General features: G+C 42.6%; 1 protein-coding gene across 3 annotated transcripts in view; it reads left to right on the forward strand.

The window, feature by feature from the left end:
• The window catches only part of kif19 (kinesin family member 19), a 124,636-nt gene extending 108,082 nt beyond the window's left edge, over window positions 1-16,554 (forward strand). For 2 of the 3 annotated variants that reach the window (XM_033044561.1, XM_033044563.1), the window contains 3 exons: window positions 5,503-5,656; window positions 7,398-7,502; window positions 12,905-16,554. In XM_033044561.1, the coding sequence (XP_032900452.1) occupies window positions 5,503-5,656; window positions 7,398-7,502; window positions 12,905-13,056 (411 nt within the window). In that variant the 3' untranslated portion in view covers window positions 13,057-16,554. The remainder of the gene's footprint in view (window positions 1-5,502; window positions 5,657-7,397; window positions 7,503-12,904) is intronic. The other variant, XM_033044562.1, reaches the window with a different exon arrangement.
• The last annotated feature ends 4,348 nt before the right edge of the window (window positions 16,555-20,902 follow it).

Genomic DNA, 20,902 nt, shown 5'->3' on the forward strand with positions numbered 1-20,902 from the left:
CGTCAGACGGGAGTGGAGATATAACAAAGAGCACACACGTTGCTTAGTGCCTCTCGTGCTCCACTCAAAGAACAAAGAGAAAAGTTGGTGTAGTTATACATTTTCTTATCAATAAAACACACCTTCTAAATCTGAGTGAAAGATCCGTAGCCAAAGGGAAACAAGGGAGGCTGGACCCATATATTTGCAATGTCAGCCTTATTCCCAAATCTTGGCACAGCTTCAGTAGGGCTGCCCATTCCGGATCGACAACGAACTCCATTTTGTTTTCAAATGACTTCCATCTTGTTTCTCGAATGGGCATCCGTCTTTAATAATAATAATAATAAATTTTATATTTAATGGGCGCCTTTCATACAAAATCTCAAGGACACCTTACATAGTAATCGGAATAAAAACATATAATCGGAGTAAAACAAGTAATTAAAGACATCACAATGACACAAATTAAAAACAGAATTCAATCCAAAAACAGAAAATCAAAAACACAGTGTGAAGAGAGAGCAGCGGCAACCAATTCGTGCCAGCGTCCACTCTCCCTTCACGGCAGCCATCTTGGACACAGACCTACAAGACTACAGTTAGACAAAAAAAAATCATCCCCCCACAGTGGATAGCACTGTGGAGGAAGGCACAATGTCCAGTCCCCACCCCATGTTCACCCCAAAGTCAGGCCTATTGGGGCCACCGCAATTGCCTCTACGGAGGCCCGATGTCCCTGGCCGTTCTCACCGGGTGGTCTTGCCCCGGCGTCGGGAGAGTCCTTTCGGCGGCTGGGCCACTTGGAACGGCCGCTTCTTGGTTGGATCCCGCGGCTGCCGAAGCCGACAAGGCCGCGTCGGTTTGGCGCTCCTAGGCTCCAGATGAAAAAGTCGGCGCCCGCTCTCGTCACTGCCGCCTTGCCGCCTCTACGCACGCCGCCTCTCCGCTCCGCAAACCCGCAGCCCGGAGATGTTGCTCACGGCGGTCCAGCTCGCCAGAGCTCCAGTGCGGCGACCCAGGCAAGGCATCGCCCGCTCCGCTCCAGCGCTCCAGCGCTCCAATGCAGTGCCGCCACGCAGGCCGAGGTGCTGGGTGGTTCCCGCCAAGAAACGGCGCTCCAAGCCCGCTGGTAGGCCACGCCGACGGGTCGACGGGCAGCCCGGAAAAAAGGCTGCCACACCGACCAGGTAGGGACCTATAAATAAAGTAACACCTACCCCCCCACATTAAAGGACCATATCCCCTACAAACAAAAAAACAGGACTCACTAAAAACTAAAAAAAAAAAAACGAATTTAAGACGGACGGCTGCTGCTAGCAGCCGTTCACCAAGATGGCTCCTCCTCCCAATGAACTTTGAACTAAAACAAGTTTGTAAGACTTGGATGAAAGCCACTACTACCTTGTCTTTAGCTAGAACAGGCAGTTCAGATATTATATCAAATATGGTGCTGTGCGCAGACAATACATCTCTATGTTAATACATTGTTTCAATGATTAGTATAAACCAAGCTTTTAAGGTTTTCCCAGACTTATTCTGCTGGGAAAATTCTCTTTTAAACTTGTCTGCTTTCAGTTGTTCAGCAAATCTCCATTTATAATTTACAAACAAAACTTGAGCAAATTAAACTCTTTCAATATGACCATGGATTGTGTGGTAAATTGGAAAAATCTTGCAGAAATTACTTTTCAAAGCCAGCACCAAGGATTCTGAGCACAAAAGGACACTGAGCTGTTATGTCTGCAACAGTGCACACCAACTTCAGTACTTGTAAGTGTTAGAAATGTAGATCTTACATAAATCACCACTTTACAAATGTCTCTACATGGAGATTATTTCAACAATCTTCATGAAGAAAGCTGCTTGGAGCTGGGGGTTTTTTCCTGTATAATCCTGAGGTGTAAATATATTTTCTCCTTTTGGTTTCTCTTCAACCAGGACCTTGGTTTGAAAATTATACTAAAGGGGCTGTCCCACTGCGGCGACCTAATCTGCGAGTTTGGACGAGTTTTCCCTCGACTCAAACTCGCAGCATGGTTGACACGTGGTCCTGGGAGGTCCTATGAGGTCACTGGAATTCCCCTTCATGCTCGAGGGAAGTTCCCGAATACCCACGGCCTCAGCTAGGTCGCGGGAAATTTTTCAGCGTGTTGAAAATTTTTCCGCGAGTAAAATTTGGTCGGCATGGTTCATTTTAACTCGTAGTGCAGTGGAGTGGGGTCGCTATGTAGTTACAGGCAGTCGAGGGCAGCCGTAGGCAATCTCCTTCGCTGACCGGACATTTTGATTGGCACATTGGAGTTTTCAGGACCAAGGAAAACAGACCGGTGGGTAAAATGCCCGCTAAACGTTACTACACTTCTTAAAAGTGTCTCCACTCCTTCTCCCCCCCCCCTTCTCCCCTCCTTCTCCCCTGTGTGTATGTGCGATCGATTGATCCAGCTCGTGGTTTCAACGCTGATGGTCGATCCAGCTCGAGGTTTTCCAGGCGAGTGCCCTCGAGCTTGAAGGTCGAAGACAGTCTTCGTAACTCGCGGATTAGGTCGCCCAAGTGAGACAGCCCCTTAAGGCTGGAACAAATCATTCTGCCTCACTCAGACAACAGCAACTGATGAAACAAAGAACTCAATTCAATTCAATTCAATTCAAAGCACTTTATTCGTCCCCGAGGGGCAATTTAAAAGGGCGCATTACAGTAGCTTTTTAAAAAAAGGGACACAATCAACAAACATAAGCAGCACGCATACTGCACAATCAACCAACACACGCATACTGCACAATCAACCAACACACGCATTTCACAGACACACTGCACAATCAACCAACACACGCCGCACATCAACATTCAACACATAGTAATAGTTTTTAAGGTACACAAAATTGCTGGGGAAACTCAGCGGGTGCAGCAGCATCTATGGAGCGAAGGAAATAGGCGACGTTTCGGGCCGAAACCCTTCTTCAGACTGATGGGGGGTGGGGAAAGAAAGAAGGAAAAAGGGAGGAGGAGGAGGAGCCCGAGGGCGGGCGGATGGGAGGAGACAGCTAGAGGGTTAAGGAAGGGGAGGAGACAGCAAGGGCTAGCCAAATTGGGAGAATTCAATGTTAATGCCATAAGGACGCAAGGACCCCAGACGGAATATGAGGTGCTGTTCCTCCAATTTCCGCTGTTGCTCACTCTGGCAATGGAGGAGACCCAGGACAGAGAGGTCGGATTGGGAATGGGAGGGGGAGTTGAAGTGCTGAGCCACCGGGAGGTCAGGTAGGTTATTGCGGACTGAGCGGAGGTGTTCGGCGAAACGATCGCCCAACCTACGCTTGGTCTCACCGATGTAAATCAGCTGACATCTAGAGCAGCGGATGCAGTAGATGAGGTTGGAGGAGATACAGGTGAACCTTTGTCGCACCTGGAACGACTGCTTGGGACCTTGAATGGAGTCGAGGGGGGAGGTGAAGGGACAGGTGTTGCATTTCTTGCGGTTGCAACGGAAAGTGCCCGGGGAGGGGGTGGTGCGGGAGGGAAGGGAAGAATTGACGAGGGAGTTGCGGAGGGAGCGGTCTTTGCGGAAGGCAGACATGGGGGGAGATGGGAAGATGTGGCGAGTGGTGGGGTCACGTTGGAGGTGGCGGAAATGGCGGAGGATTATGTGTTGTATTTGCCGGCTGGTGGGGTGAAAGGTGAGGACCAGAGGGACTCTGCCCTTGTTGCGTGTGCGGGGATGGGGAGAGAGAGCAGTGTTACGGGGTATGGATGAGACCCTGGTGTGAGCCTCATCTATGGTGGCGGAGGGGAATCCCCGTTCCCTGAAGAACGAGGACATTTCCGATGCCCTGGTATGAAATGTCTCATCCTGGGAACAGATGCGGCGTAGGCGGAGGAATTGGGAGTAGGGGATGGAGTCTTTACAGGGGGCAGGGTGGGAAGACGTGTAGTCCAGATAGCCATGTGAGTCAGTGGGTTTGTAATGTATGTCGGTCAGGAGTCTGTCCCCTGCGATGGAGATGGTGAGGTCAAGGAATGGTAGGGAAGTGTCGGAAATCGTCCAGGTGTATTGGAGTGCCGGATGGAAGTTGGTGGTGAAGTGGATGAAGTCAGTCAGTTGTGTGTGGGTGCAGGAGGTGGCACCAAAGCAGTCGTCAATGTAGCGGAGGTAGAGGTCGGGGATGGGGCCCTGGTACGCCTCGAACAAGGATTGTTCAACGTACCCGACAAAGAGGCAGGCGTAGCTGGGGCCCATGCGTGTGCCCATAGCTACGCCTTGTGTTTGGAGGAAATGGGAGGAGTCAAATGTAAAGTTATTGAGGGTGAGGACCAACTCCGCTAAGCGGAGGAGAGTGTCAGTGGCTGGGTATAGGTTGCTCCTCTGGTCGAGGAAGAACCGGAGGGCTCTGAGGCCATCCTGGTGGGGGATGGAGGTGTATTAGTTTTTAAAGTGCTTCCTTAGTGCTTCAATTAAAAAGTGCATATAGAAGGTTATTTCATTTCATATGTTCATGAGTCAGTGATCAGCATTAAGAAGCTGGACAGCCCTGGGGATGAAGGTTGCCTTCCTCCTCTGTGTCCGGCAACCCGGACAGCGGAGTCTGCGTCCTGAGGGGAGCCACTCAAACTCAGGAAACAGGATGTGAGAGGGGTCCTGAAGAATCCTGCGTGTTAACTTTACAGACGGTTGGTCACATGGGGCAGTGAGAGTTCGGACGGGCTGCTCAATGATTTTTGAGCAGACCTTGACCACATTCAACAGGCGGTTTCTGTTTTGCAGGGTGATGGAGTGGAACCAGCTAGTGAAAGAGAAGGTTATTACATTTTCAATGAATGCGTAGTAGAATGTGGTGAGAATGTCTTTGTTAATCCCAAATGACTTCAGCTTCCTGAGTAGAACTGCAGATGCTGGTTACAAGAAAGAACAAAATGCTGGAGTAATTCAGTGGGTCAGGCTGCATCTATGGGGAACATGGACAGGTGATATTTTGGGTCAGGACCTTTCTTCAGATGTCTCAGAAGAAGTCTTGGCCCAAAACATTATCTATCCATGTTCTCCAGAGATACTGCCTGATCCGCTGAGATTCTCAGCAGCAAATTGATGTAATCTTTGGTTTCTACAAGCTAAATCCCATAGCAAGAGGCCAGCACAGTGGAACAGTTGGTAGAGCTGCTGCCTCACAGCGTCAGAGATCCGGGTTCATCCCAACCTCGGGAGCTGTCCGTGTGGAGTTAGCACATTATCCATGTGACTGCGTGACATTCTTCCGGGTACTCCGGTTTCTTCCCATGTCCCAAAGATGTGCGGGTTTGTAAGTTAATGGACCTCTATAAAATGTCCCTAGTGTGTAGGGAGTGGATGAGAAAGTAGGATAACTAACTAACGTGAATGGGTGATCGATGGTCAGTGTGGACTCGATGTGTCCAAGGGCCTGTTTCTATGCTATATTTTTAATGCACCAGTCATAGCTTGCTCTACACCTTGTTTGTACTTTATATCCTGTTTTGATTCAGTTCCACCATTTTCTGCATGTTCCCAGTTACCCAACTTGAAGAACATCTCATCTCGATTCCAACCGTTGGAGAGTATTTCGGATAATAGATTTAATGTCAATGGCCAATCTCAGTTCCGGACGCATGGCAAAGCAACGCACGTGCCTGGGAAGGTGAAATTCCCAATCAGCCATTATGCAGGTATGTGGGGTCATCACTAACATCGATCGCCCAGTGCTGACACTCTCTCCTGTCAGGGGCAGAGTGTGCTAGCTGCTCAGAGGAAGAGGTTCACCGACCTACTCAACGCCTCTTTGAGGGAGTCCCCATTGACATCTTTGAATCTCTGGTCAAAAAGCAGTGTGGTGATGGTGTTGAGAAGCTCAAGGCCACATCAGGGACGCGCAGTGGTGGAAGGTGTGGACTCCCTCACCGACCATCACCTGCCCCACCTACACCTCACATCCCTCTCATCCAGAGATGAAGGAAGTCTTCCTTGATCTCGAGGGGCTGCTTAAGACGTGTAAGGTTCACCCTTGACTTTCTTGATTCATTCATGTTTTGGGGATCTTGTGAATTGACTGATGTAGACTACATTTTCATGTCATTCTGCACATTTTCTGCTGTGCTGGTGATGCGGAAGAGCATGATCACATGGCCAGTTCGCACAACTAGCCGGTTTTTTGAGGGGTTGTTCGATTAAATTTGAAACGGGATTGAAAAGTGTAATTACTTAAAGCTTTGAATATCATCAGAGGCCTGAAGAGTATTTAAATGTCATATGTACCAACAACGGAACAATGATAAGTGGTCTTCCAATAGCTTAGTGCGGTGATATATTTTGTTTACATACAACATATGACACTGAGAGTGAGAGAAAGAGAGAGAGACACACTACTTTGTGCTGACTATCACACAGTTAGAACTGGTTCTACCAGTAAAGTGCTGTTGCTCCTGTGCTCCACACTCAGTATTGCATGTTATACTCTTAGAACTGGCACAGTGGGGAGAGCCCACTGAGTCACAGTGCCAGATTCCAGCATCCGATCCTGACCTCGGCTGCTCTGTGTGTGGTTTGCACGTTCTCCCTGTGACCGCATGGGATTCCTCCGGGTGCTCTGGTTTCCTCCCTTGTCCCAATGGTTAATTGGCCCTCTGTAAATGACCCCTAGTGTGTAGGGAATGTATGAGAAAGTGGAATAATAGAACCAATGTGAGCGATGGCTGGAGGGTTTGTTTCCACACTGTATCTCTAAACTCTAAACAAAGATGCAATTATGTAATACATTCCATACCCTTTCAAGCCCTTGTTCTGTCATCTATGAAAGTATTTGCGATGTGTTGCAGTTTGATCAAGTTCCCACAAACAGTAAATCAATATTGGCAGAAAATCTGTTTCCCGTGCTATAGGAAAGGGATCCATATTGCCATAGATGTTGGAGATGATTCCTCATTATATAAACCCACATTGAGGTCACTCTCTGCAAAGAGGCTGCCTTGTTTCCTTATTGACTCGGGTCAGTAGACATGGCCAGATCTCTGTGGAATTAAACCAAGGTGCTCCCATATTGGCTTCCAGGTTCCACACTCTAATTCAAACAGCAGCAGAATTATCCTCATCAATTCTTGTCCTTTTTAAAAAAAACTTCAGCCAAGTTCCATATTAGAAGTCTGAAGAAGGGTCCCGACCCATAACGTCACCTATCCACGTTCTCCAGAAATGCTGCCTGACCCGCTGAGTTACTCCAGCACTTTGTGTCTATCTTTCGTATAAACCAGCATATACAGTTCCATGTTTCGACCAAATGTTAGTGGTCTTCCAACAGCAAACTTAGTGCGGGTGATATATTTTGTTTACTTTTTGTTTAAAATCTGCATATATTTAGTACAAATAAATGGAAAAAAAGATATATAATTGTTGTGTCTCTACCTGTGTGTGCAGGTGAGAGCGAGCTGCAGATGTTGGAGGTGGTTAGTACACCGCCCAGCACCATCTACCAGAGAAACTGCACTGGGAGAGGGTTGGTTGTACAGAAGAAGGTCCGAGGTGAGAGCACGGTGATCAAGTGGTGTGTGAAGAGATGCAATCTCATAGTGCATTTTTTTGTTTAGGAAAGTTACCATTTAATCAACTTGCATTGATGACTACAATTGGGCTTGTGTCCTGACTTGAATGTACATTACAGCATAAAATTGATGTAGTGCTTTGGTTGCACTTAAGAATTTTTAAGTAGTTAGCAATTACAAAGCTGCATTGGTGGCAGCCTCTGGTATGGCCTAGCTAGACAGTATAATCCTAATGAGGGAAATTATGGTCATATAGAGATCCAAGGAACTAGATGCTGGAATCTTAAGTAAAACACAAAGTGCTGATGTAACTCGGTGGGTCAGGCATCATCTCTGGAGGACATGGATAGGTGACGTTAGAGTCAGGACCCTTCTTCAGACATCATACATTGGAAAAGCAACAAGACTAGAATCCTGAGCAAAGAACAATGTATGGGAAGAACCCAGTGCGTCAGGCAACATCTGTGGAGGGAATGGACATGCTGAAGAAGGTTCCCAATCCAAAATGTCATCTGTCCATTGGCTTCACCGACACTGGCTGACCCGCTGAGGTCCTTCAAGAGGAGATGCATAGCAGGTGGCTCTGAATCACGACGTCTAAAGCTCTAAATTATGTCAACAATTTGATTCCAGCAGTACAAATTTCTCACATTTATAAGGGATTCTAAGGTGGCGTCCATGAGACAGCTAGATTTAAGCAGCAGTCCGAACACGAGCAGTCTGGTAGATAAATGTGTGGGTGACTGAACAGTCTCTACCCTTCATGATTGCCGTTTCAATAGCTGCGGTGACATAGAAAGAAACCTTGGCAAATAAACATGATTTTTAATATTAATATTTGACTAAATAATTTTGCTTGTGTTATTTGGAGGAGAAGAAATTTCGAAGTAAATTAGTTGGAGGTTTATGTGATTAAAATATGCATTTTAAGGAAAACGTTCAGAGTGGTGACTCAAATATTAGCGCGAGCAAATGTGAAATAAAGATTAAGAAACTGGGATCAGGAAAGGAAATTAAACTGAACGTTCTCATTAAAGGTGTTGAGGTTGACACTGTAAAAGGATTCCAGTCACAAATTACATGATAAAAAGTGATAGGCCCACACAGCACGTAAATAGGCCCTTCGGTTTTGATTGTGATTATAGGTGCTGTCTGTACGGAGTTTGCACATTCTCCCTGCTTCAGGTTTCATCCCACATTTCAAAGACGTGCGGATTTGTAGGTTAATTGGCTTCTGTAAATTGCCCCTAGTGTGTAAGATGCAAAACTGGGATAACATGGAACTAGTGCACAGGTCAGGTGATTGTTGGTCGGCGCAGACTCAGTGGGCAAAAGGGCCTGTTTCCATGCTGTATCTCTAAATTAAAAACCTAAATATACTCTTGTCCCACCTATCCACATTTGGCCCATATCGCTCTAAACCTTTCATGTCCAAACGTCTTTTAAATATTCTTATAGTATCTGCCTCAACTACCTCCTCTGCCAACTTGTTCCATATACGCAGCACCATCTTCTGAAAACGTGCCCCTGAGGTTCAGAAAGGGGTGGGTGCCTGGAACACTGTCAGGGATGGCGGTGAAGGCAGATACAATACAGATGCTCCCCAATTTACGATGCTTCAACTTACGATATTTCGACTTTACGATGGTGCAAACGCCCGGCAACAGCAGTGAGCCGACGCCACTTCTGGTCACGTGATCGCAATGTATTATATGAGTTTTCGACTTGCGATATTTTTGGTTTACGATGGGTTTTTCAGAACGTAACCGCATCGTAGGTCAAGGAGCAGCTGTAGTGACATTTAAAAGCCTTTTAATAGGCACATGGATATGCGGGGAATGGAGGGATGTGGATCACATGCAGACAAAGGAGATTAGTTTGTTTAAGAAGGAACTGCAGATGCTGGAAAAATCGAAGGTAGACAAAAATGCTGGAGAAACTCAGCTTCCTTTCCTCTTCCCACCCCCTACCCCTACATCGGTCTGAAGAAGGGTTTTGACCCAAAACGTCACCTATTCCTTCGCTCCATAGATGCTGCCTCACCCGCTGAGTTTCTCCAGCATTTTTGTCTACTTTTAGTTTAACATGGCATCATGTTCAGCACCAGCATTGAGGGCTGAAGGGCCTGTTGCTGTGCTATTCTACAGTCCATGAATAATTCAGAATGAATTTCCTCACTTTCAACAAATTCTGCCATCTTGAGATCACCCTTTCCCAATGGCCACTTTACTGCAACATTAATAGTTAGTTCTTGTTCATTTATTGATAAGGATAAGGAAAATTATAATATGGAAGATATAGCTAATAGCTTTAATAATTTTTTTGTAAATATTGGACCAGACCTGGCTAAACAAATCCCTGATTCAGGGACATCTGGAGAAACTCCTGAGAATTTAGTGGAGAGAAATCCCTGCTCTATGTTTCTTACGGCAGTAGAAGAAAAAGAACTGTTGGATATTGTCAAAACATGTAAAAATAAAAAGTCTACCGATTTCAACGACATTGACATGTCGCTAGTTAAGATGGTCATTGAGGGGATCTCCAAACCTTTAACATTCATCTGTAATTTATCCTTCCAAACCGGTACTTTTCCAATTCAAATGAAAATAGCAAAAATAATACCAATATACAAAACTGGGAACAAGCATCATTTTACAAACTATAGACCTGTTTCCTTACTCCCACAATTTTCCAAAATATTAGAAAAAATGTTTAATAATAGATTAGACAAATTTGTAGAAAAGAATAAATTAATCACAGAAAGTCAATATGGATTCAGAACAAATAGATCAACATCACTTGCAATACTAGAATTAACTGAAGACATCACAAACGCCATTGATAATAAATTATATGCAGCTGGGATATTCATTGACATAAAAAAAGCATTTGATACAATTAATCATGATATTTTATTTAAAAAATTGGAGAGGTATGGAATTAGAGGAATAGTACTGGACTGGGTTAAAAGCTACTTAAGTAACAGGCAACAGTTTGTAAATCTGGGTAGCCATAATTCTACATGCTTGGACATTGTGTGTGGTGTACCACAGGGGTCAGTGCTGGGCCCAAAATTATTTATCATGTACATAAATGATATTTGTAATGTGTCCAATGTCTTGAGGCTGGTTTTGTTTGCAGATGATTCAAATATTTTTTGTTCTGGGGAAAATTTAAAACAGCTATTGGATAAAATAATAAAAGAAATGGGTAAATTGAAAATATGGTTTGATAGGAATAAAATTTCATTAAATCTGAGTAAAACTAAAATAATGTTATTTGGTAATTGTAGAATAAATACACTAGTAAGTATAAAGATAAATGGGGTGGAAGTTGAAAGAGTGCATGAAAATAAATTTCTTGGGGTTATAATTGACGATAAAATAAGCTGGAAATCACATATTAAACATGTAAAATTAAAATTGTCAAAAAGTATCTCTGTATTATACAAAGCCAAGCAAGCTCTGGATTACAAATCACTCCGTATTCTTTATTGTTCATTAATTTTACCCTACTTAAATTAACCATGATGCAAAAAAGAGCAATTCATATTATCCATAATGCTAAGTATCTGGGTCATACGAGTCCATTATTTTTAGAGTCAAAATTATTAAAATTAGAAGATTTGGTTACATTCAAAACAGCTCAGATAATGTTTAGGGTCAAAAATAAAAATTTACCTGGAAACATTCAAAAATTATTTAACGAACGTGTGGGGGGTTACAATTTAAGAGGAATGTTTAACTTTAAGAAACAAAAAGTCCGTACGACTAGAAAAACCTTTTGTATTTTGGTTTGTGGAGTAGGAGTGTGGAATAAATTGAACGGGGAATTAAAGCAATGCACAAACATGAATCATTTTAAAATGATATATAAAAAAATAATTCTCAAGGGGTACAGGGATAGAGGGGATGGTTGACAAGTGGGGGTTAATGTTTATCTATTGCTTTACTATTGTTTACTTATGTTTGGGTACTTCAGATATGAAGTTTGTATGTACATAATAGTTGTATGTATATATATGTCTGTAGGTATTATGGGAAATTATTATTAGTAATTCATTGATTTTTAAATATGGTAGAAGTGTTGGGGAAAAGGGGTGAGATTTAATAAGTTATTCTTCTTCTCACTCCTTTTCGAGCTTGTACAGACACAGAGTTGGACATTGGAACTTTGCTTTTGTTCTTCTCATCGCTTTGTAAATATTGATTGTAATGTCCAATTGTTTGATAATTTCGATTTTGTTACTATTAATGTCTTTAATGTCTTTACTTGTTCGGAATAAATAAATAAATAAATAAAAAATAAAATAGATTCCACAGCACTCAATGTTAAATAACCTATTTCCAAATTGGATCCTCAACATTCTGATCCTGAAATCCATCTTGTGGCACTAATTTGATTTGTCCAATTAATATTTAAAGTCCCCTCTAATTACTCACGCAGCCATTGTACACGCATCTCTAATTTACTGGTTGAAGCTGTTTTCTACAACTAATCAGACCAACTCTGGCAACAACTCCCACCAACACTTTATAGATTCCCTCAATCCATCTCCTCCATGCTGACTGAGATGCCATCTAAAGCAATTCCGTTTGTCTGCTTTTGGCCCATTGCCCTCTAAACCTTTCCTATGCATGTACCTGTCCAAATATCATTTAAATGTTAGACACAAAATGCTGGAGTAACTCAGCGAGTCAGGCAGCATCTCTAGAGAAAAGCAACAGGTGGTGTTTCGGTCAAAACCCTTCTTCAGACCCTATCTATTCCTTTTATCCAGAGATGCTGCCTGACCCGCTGAATTACTCTAGCAATTTATGTCTATCTTCGGTGTATCTGCAGTTCCTTCCTACATGTTTTTAAAATGTTGTTATTGTACCTGCCTATTGTACCTAACTATCTCATCTTGCAGCTCATTCCATGTACCCGCCATGCTCTGTGTAGAAAAAGTTGTCCCTCAGGTTCCTATTAAATCTTTCCCCAAGCCTTCCAGATACTTGGGTCAATAGATCCATGGTCCTGACCATGGTCTGATTCTTCTGAGAGGGGACTCCCTCCTCTATTAAAAACTAATCTGATCTGGGTATTGGCGTGTTGTCTCCACTGTCTTCCACAATATCTGGTGTTGGTATAACGTAAGATTCAGCCCCTCACGAGGGCAGGTCTTTGGCATGTTGCAGTGGATATGCAACCTCCATTAGTCTTTGTGTACCTCATTACACTTCTGCTTCCTTCCTGTTCTGTTGATAATATTTACGTATTCATCTGTGAATCGCAATCTGAGAGGCATTCGCTCAATATTACCTGTAAATATGGAACAGGATTTTTTTTTAATTTAAATATCGCTGAAGTTAATATCCATATATTTTGTTTTCATTACAGGTCCAAATAACACAGTGCCAGATGCAGCCAGCTCAACCTCTGTGTTCCATCAGGCTGGGAACTTCAAGAAGCCCGTCAGACGTAATCCTCAGCCACATTTTAACTACACCGTGACAAATGGAAAGAATGACGTCAGATGTAAGAGACACTAACTGAGTGAAAGACAAGACTTTGATGTGAATCATGCTAAAGACTTAGAGGAAGTTCATGGTTTCTTGCTGGAAGAAAGCAAAAAAAAAACATATCTTCCACGGATGGAAAAGATAAAACTGCACCGAAAAAGGAACAGAAAACTGTAAAACATTACAAATTTGCAAATGCATAAGATCTCTTTTTTAACTGTTAACATATTATGTTTGTCTCGATCGGTGGATAGGCCTGATTTTGTTATAAATGTATCTTGAGAAACGGGATTGTTCTGTGTTTTGCTTTTATCGAAGGAATACCAAGCTTGGCATTGTTTGTCCATTACCTAGTTCTAAAGAAAGCTTGGTGCCAAATGCTCACAGTTATTGGACTCAACTAGTTCCCTCTGGGTCTTGCATTAGACAGGGTGCAAATGATTCTTTATTATTTGGTAATATAATAGTTGAAAATCTGCTCATGACATGCATTGGCTTAAAATGATGCACAGAGTGAACTAAATGTTTCATTCTTTTTTATTTAAGCAGGCTTTGTGAATATATGAATGTTCTCTTTTAAAACCAAGGCAGAGTGGATGCCTTATTCATACTCCACTTCTGTCCAGGACTCGGACCAGACAACACACAGGTCCAAGAATATTCATTGTATTTTGTATTAAAACCGTAAGCATATTAATTGTTCTCCTTCAGCAGCAGATACATGTCATTTGTGCATCAGACACATTAGGCGTTGATTGAAGATAAATTAAGATTTATCTTAGAGGTCCACTTTTGATCAAGTTTATAACAATTGATTTCAAGTCATCTTGTGATGCTGAAGAAATTGTTAAATTGTTGTAGTTTTAATTTAGCTCTTAGTTCCTGCACGTTATCATAAGCCTTTAATTAGCTGGGACAATGTGGTAATCTTTATCACAAAATTACAGAACCTATTGGCAATATTGCTTAGTTTTAGTCAGCTACAAAAGTTTCGTCAAGTGGAGCAAGTTAGTCTGTGCCATTTTTATATGTGTGTTTTTATTACATTGAGAAGCAACTGACCAACCCAACTCACAGAAGGAAGAATTATGGGCTCAATCTTACAAGCTAATAAATTCACCTTTACAGGGAAAGGCATATTAAAGCAGCAAAATTCTGGTGTGCGTGATCCCGAGGAGTTTATTGCAATGGGGCACTCACTGCTAGCCTGTTGAATGAGCAAAGGCGAATGGCCAACAGTTATTCCACCATTGCAGACAGAGCAACTGAACTCACACATGGTACTAGACAAATTATAGAAACTGGGAAGTCGTGAAGATTGTGTTAGGGCTTCAGAGGGGTGTCATGACTCGATCCTGAAGCTCGAGTAAGGTAGGCAGGGGTGGGCAAGCCCGTGATGTGGTGGTAGTAGATGAGATGCCATCGAGAGACACTTCATCTAAAACAATGAGAGAAAGCACACCGGACAAGATAATTTCTTGCAGATGGCATGGTGTGTATGGGGAAAAAACAGCCTGAGAAACCACTGTGCAATGTACATTGGGCACCATACACACAGGCCTGTAGGCATTTTCATAAATGTCACTAACGACACAGTAGTAAACCAGTCATCTCCAGTGACAGTCTTCTAATGAAGGTCTATTGTGCGGTGCCTATAAATATTGCAGTATGCAGTCGAATTCATGACCAGTGCTGAACTTCAGATGCCTGCTCTTGTGCCCTATGCAAAGCAACAAAATCAAAGCTACTACAATATGAAGGAACAGTAAAGGACGTGAAAAGTGAGAATAGCAAATTATTCCACGTTGAAATTGTAATATTAAAAAATGTGTTTTTCATAAAATGATATGTATAGTATTCCACCTTTATGATTTTGAGTCATACAGTGCAGAAACAGGCCATTTGCCCCAACTCGTCCATGCTTGCCACGTTGCCCCATCTAAGCTAGACCCATTTGCTTGCATTTGGCCCATATCTCTCTAAACCTTTTTTGAGGTACCGGTAATACACTTGAACTTAAAGACCCAGTTGTGCCATCTACATAGATCTGTTTTCAGTTTGCTATTCTTGTTTGATATTATTTGATATTGTTTTACTATCAACAGCTAGACAGGTCTTTTACCTTACTCAAATAAATAGTGATTTTACACAAAATAAGACATCGAACATTGAGCAACAGAAACACATTGAGGCAGGCGAGATCTGGTAAGAGTTTTGGATCTTATCCAAATTGGACACTTTACAAAACAACTAATTGATAGAAGTTTAATTGGTGCTGGAAAAACATAACACGATGTACTGCAAATGTTCTAATTTCACTGAAATTATTAACTAAACACCAAAGTATATTTTCTTCTCTTCTATATGAAAAAAGTAAGCAATTCCAGGAACAGCATCTTATTTTAAAATATCCCACATCTTGAAATATAAAGTTAACGCTGTTTTTAAAAGTATTTAAAAAAATTGTAAAATATATTCTCCTGAATAAATTTCTACAAATTTTACAAATTCTACAAATTTTACATTCAATGGATAAGCAGGGAAAGTCAAAGATTGGACACACAAGGAACTGCAGATACTGGAATCTACAGTGGTGGAGGAATTCAGTGGGTCAGGCAGCATCTGTGGAGGGAATGGACAGATGATGTTTTGGGTTGTCTGAAGAAGGGTTCCAACCTGTCACCTATCCATTACCTCCACAGATGCTGCCTGACCTGTTGAGTTATTCCAGCACTTTGAATTTTGCTCAGGACAAAGATTATCTTTTAAACATGAACAAATCTGGATTTTTTTTTTTTTTCGATATCTATATGCTCGCCGCTGTTAACTATCCATGTCATTCACCCCATCTTCCCTCCACCCTCTGTTTTAGACCGTCTAAATCACAAAAAGGCAAGTCCTTATTGTGCTGTCATGTTCCAAGTCATCTGCATTCTTGTGAATCTTAGGTGTTGGTGGAACGAAGAATGATGGAACAGTTAATCCCCTGAGAAGGTGGAGATGAGTCTTGGTGTGTTTCCCATTGAGAGATGTAGCCAAACTTCTTCAAGATAACCTGCAAAAACAAATTTAATCTACCCTTATGCTAAACATATATTCTCCAACTCAAAAAGATTTTATGGAACAATTTGACATTTTTGGTCTTTTGCCAAGTTACATTTTAAATCCATTAGGAGGTTTTTCAACATATTATACTCGGCCACCCACGGTTGTTGTTTGCAATTAATTTGCTCTACATGGTTACAATGTTACTGGAAGGCAATTCTTTGTGAAAAAGGTTCTTGGAGTAAATTTCACTGGGGTCTATGTATTAACTTTATAGATTTTGATGTACTATAATCGTGAGTTTTTTAACTGTTACCAAATTTGTCACAATGTTGCTACTATAATAATGTTTTGGTAGCATCTGATGATCTTTGTAGAAAATGCCATGCAAACATTTTCTTAGTACAGATATTTACAGGTATTTATTTAACAAGCATCTACCTATATATATATAGTAAATATAAAATAAAACACTCAAAATGACCAAAAGATACATGCATGTATTACTTTTTGTCTTAATGTTTGCATTTGTTATTATTTATTATCAGTTATAATTCGGGTACACAGTAAGCCTATTTTAAGTGACACTTTTTTAACAGTTTGTCAAATTCACAGTTGAGCCCTTCATGAATGTAAAAACTTGTAGAGTCTTAACATGATATTGTAAAACAAAGAAAATTAACAGAGAAATCTGTTTACTGTACCTCAGCAAATTGCTATTGGTTACTATCCAGGCTAAATAAACTAGCTATTTAAACAGCTGAGAATTTAAGGATTTATCAAGTGAATAGAGAATGATATTAAACTGTATGGTTCATAACTAGCAAACCACAAATGGATTAATATTCATTTCACTCCTGTAGCATTTATTATATGCACAAGTACAGAAACAATGAGAATCAGCCTGACAGACACAACTCAGACAACATGCAGAACATAACAATTCATACAGTGAAAAGGAAAAGACTGTGCAAAAGGCACAACATTAGTGCAAAATCATAAAGGAAACAATTCTGTGGTAGTGCAAGAGGTGGTCTGTAGTGATCCATTGCCGATTAGGGTTGTGGAGGTTGTAGGAAAGTAGCTATTCCTGAACTGGCTGGTGTGTGACTTGAGGCTTCTGAACCTCCTGCCCGGCGGTAGCAGTGAGAAGAGGGCACGGCCGGGATGGTGGTGATCCTTGATTGTAGATGGCGCCACCTTAAGGCAGCTCCTCGTGTAGATGCTTTTGAAGGTGGGGAGGGCTGTGCCCAAAGACCTCTGTATATTTGGCTGTGCTTGTGATGGACTGGGCTGAATCCACCATTCTCTGCAACCTCTTGTGTTTCTGTGGTTTGGAATTGCCGTACCGGGCCGCGATGCAACCAAACAGGATACTTTCTGAAGAAATTTGTTAGATTATTTGGATTCTCCCTAAACTTCTAAAAAAGTTGAGTTGCAGCTTTAGACAGTGTTCACAGGATCATCAGAAGCTGAGAGTTAAATAATTACTGAGAAAACTGTAAGAGGTTCTTTTCAATCCAATACCACTATATCGTATCTACCTCCACCACCACCCCTGATAGTGATTTCTAGAAACTCATCACCCTCTATGTACAAAAAAATATTGCCGCGCACATCTCCTTTAAACTTTGTGCCTCTCACCTTAAAGCCATTCCCTCTGGTTTTTCATATTTCCATCCTGGGAAACAGGTTCTGAATGTTTACCCTATCAATACCTCTTATCTATATTACTAAAAGTCTGTTCTTGACCGGTTTTGGCCATCTGTGCTGCGATTTCCGAGAGAACGCCGCCACCTACGGCTGTCATTTTTGGCCACCTTGCTCAGTGCCCCCCTCCGCCGCAAGTGTGCTGAGGATTTTTCCCGTCGATTAAAAATTACAGAGATATTAATGTTTTTACAAAATTCCCCATTCTCTCTGCTGCCCCCGCTGGCGGCAGGGGGGAGGGACTATAAAACCAGGAAGTGCCACACAGTCTCTTCAATATGGAGGAAGGCAGAGGATCACATTTCTCTGAGCTGTGAATAACACTGAACACATGTCTACTCAAATGTAAGTGCCCTTAGTGGTTCTAAAGCTTGCAAAAAAATGTCTTGGTTCTAAAGCTTGCAAAAAGTGTCTCTATTGGTTCTAAAGCTTGCAAAAAAATGTCTATTGGTTCTAAAGCTTGCAAAAAATGTCTATTGGTTCTAAAGCTTGCAAAAAAATGACTATTGGTTCTAAAGCTTGAAAAAAAATGTCTATTGGTTCTAAAGCTTGCAAAAAAATGTCTATTGGTTCTAAAGCTTGCAAAAAAAATGTCTATTGGTTCTAAAGCTAGCAAAAAAAATGTCTATTGGTTCTAAAGCTTGCAAAAAGTGTCTCTATTGGTTCTAAAGCTTCCAAAAAAAATGTCTATTGGTTCTAAAGCTTGCAAAAAGTGTCTCTATTGGTTCTAAAGCTTGCAAAAAAATGTCTATTGGTTCTAAAATGCTTGCAAAAAATGTCTATTGGTTCTAAAGCTTGCAAAAAATGTCTATTGGTTCTAAAGCTTGCAAAAAAATTGTCTATTGGTTCTAAGATGGTTCATACTAGCGCTCCAGAAAGCTTGAAGTTGAAAGACACCACTTAATGCACTACTTACTGCAAATGGTGGATTGGTTGCTTTGGCTTGAAGTTGAAAGGCACTATTACTGCAAATGGTGGCTTGGTTGCTTTGGCCTGAAGTTGAAAGACACTACTTACTGAAAATGGTGGCTTGGGAGCTTTGAAGTTGAATGGCACTACTTACTGCAAATGGTGGCTTGGGAGCTTTGGTTTGAAGTTGAAAGGCACTACTTACTGCAAATGGTGGCTTGGGTGTGGCTTGAAGTTGAAAGACACCACTTACTGCAAATGGTGGCATGAAGTTGAAAGGCACTACTTACTGCAAATGGTGGCTTGGGAGCTTTGACTTGAAGTTGAAAGGCACTACTTCCTGCAAATGATGGCTTGGGTGTGACTTGAAGTTGAAAGGCACTACTTACTGCAAATGGGGGGCGTGAGTGCATTGGCTTGAAGTTGAAAGGCACTACTTACTGCAAATTGTGGCTTGAAGTTGAAAGGCACTACTTACTGCAAATGGTGGCTTGGGTGCATTGGCTTTAAGTTGAAAGGCACTGCAAATGGTGGCATGAGGTTGACAGGCACTACTTACTGCAAGTGGTGGCTTGGGTGCATTGGCTTGAAGTTGAAAGGCACTATTTACTGCTGATGGTAGCATGAAGTTGAAAGGCACTATTACTGCAAATGGTGGCTTGGTTGCTTTGGCTTGAAGTTGAAAGGCACCTCTTACTGCTAATGGTGGCTTGGGTGTGGTTTGAAGTTGAAAGGCACCACTTACTGCAAATGGTGGCATGAAGTTGAAATACACTACTTACTGCAAATGGTGGCTTGGGTGCTTTGGCTTGAAGTTAAAAGGCACTACTGTAAATGCACTTCCTGTTTGCACTGTATATTGATTTTAGATAAAACGCTACCACTTACGGCTGTGATTTTTGGCCATCTTACTCAGTCCCCCTCCGCTGAGCAGGTGCAGAAAATTCTTCCCATCAATGAAAAATGAAAGTGTTATTAGTTTTTTTTTAAATGTTGAGAATCTCTCTCCTGTCAATCACTCCATGAAAGCCACACCTTTTCTGGTGGGGGGGAGGGGTTATAAAACCCGGAAATGTGGGTGTGGCTCAGTCTCTGGAAGATGGAGGAGGGAAAGGTCACGACTCGCTGTCTTTAGTGGCTTTGCACCCTACATCAAATGGTATGAAACTGCACTTGAATTTGGTGGCCTTGCACCCTGCTAGAAGTGGTAAGAAACTGCACTTGAATTTGGTGGCCTTATACCCTGCTTGAAATAGATTAGCCGTGAGTCAACTACCAGCCCACCAGCCGTGAGTGAGTGAGTTGCCAGCACAACAGGTTTGATTGACTGAGACGCCAGCCCAAGAATCCATTTGGCGCACAATTTGCATACTAGCCCTCTGGAAACCAGTCCCTTCAGCCCACAACACCCATACTAGCGCACCAGAAAGCCCCCCCCCCCCCCCCCCCAACTGGCCACCAATATTAGAATTGGTGGAGAGGTGGAATATTGCGTTGGATGACCAGCCCTCCTGTGTGATGCTGGGACCCAACGGGTCCCACTTAGTCTAGTAACTTTATATACTTCTATCAAGTCTCCCCTCAATCCCTCCGGCATTCCAGGGAAACAATCTGATTCTATCCAACCTCTCTGTAATGCTAATACCCCTAAATCCAGGGAACATTCTAGGAAACCATCTCTGCCTCCACATCCTTCCTGTAATTTGATTTAATTTATTGTCCTTGTCTTCAATTAAGAGACAACAAAATACTTTTTCCCTTAGTCATACAAATAAAAAATTTTAAGAAACCCCCACAGAAACACAGAACACAGTAGTCCACAACACAAACATCCCCGCAGTGGCACTAAAGTTCCCCACTGTGAGGGAAGGAACCAAAGTCCAGTCAACCTCCTCACTGATGTTCCCCAATGTTCACCCGTGGTCGGGGCCTCCCGAGCCCCCTGCAGTCGCCGTTACGGGCGGCCCCGATGTTCAGGCCCTGTCGCCGGGAACGATGGAACCCCGACGTCGAACGGGAGAACATCCTCCGCAGCCTGGACCTCTGAATTGGCCACCTCCCACCGGAGTCTGCGGCTCCCGATGTCCACAGGCCGCGTTCGGCGGAAATTCGCGCTGGCAACCCCCGGCAAAGGGTCCCAGGGCTCGGCGATGTTGAGGTCAGCGCTGCCCGCGTTGGGAGCTCCGCACCCACAGCTCCGCGATGTTGGAGC

This window comes from Amblyraja radiata, chromosome 26, assembly GCF_010909765.2.
Source record: "Amblyraja radiata isolate CabotCenter1 chromosome 26, sAmbRad1.1.pri, whole genome shotgun sequence".
Lineage (NCBI taxonomy): Eukaryota > Metazoa > Chordata > Chondrichthyes > Rajiformes > Rajidae > Amblyraja > Amblyraja radiata.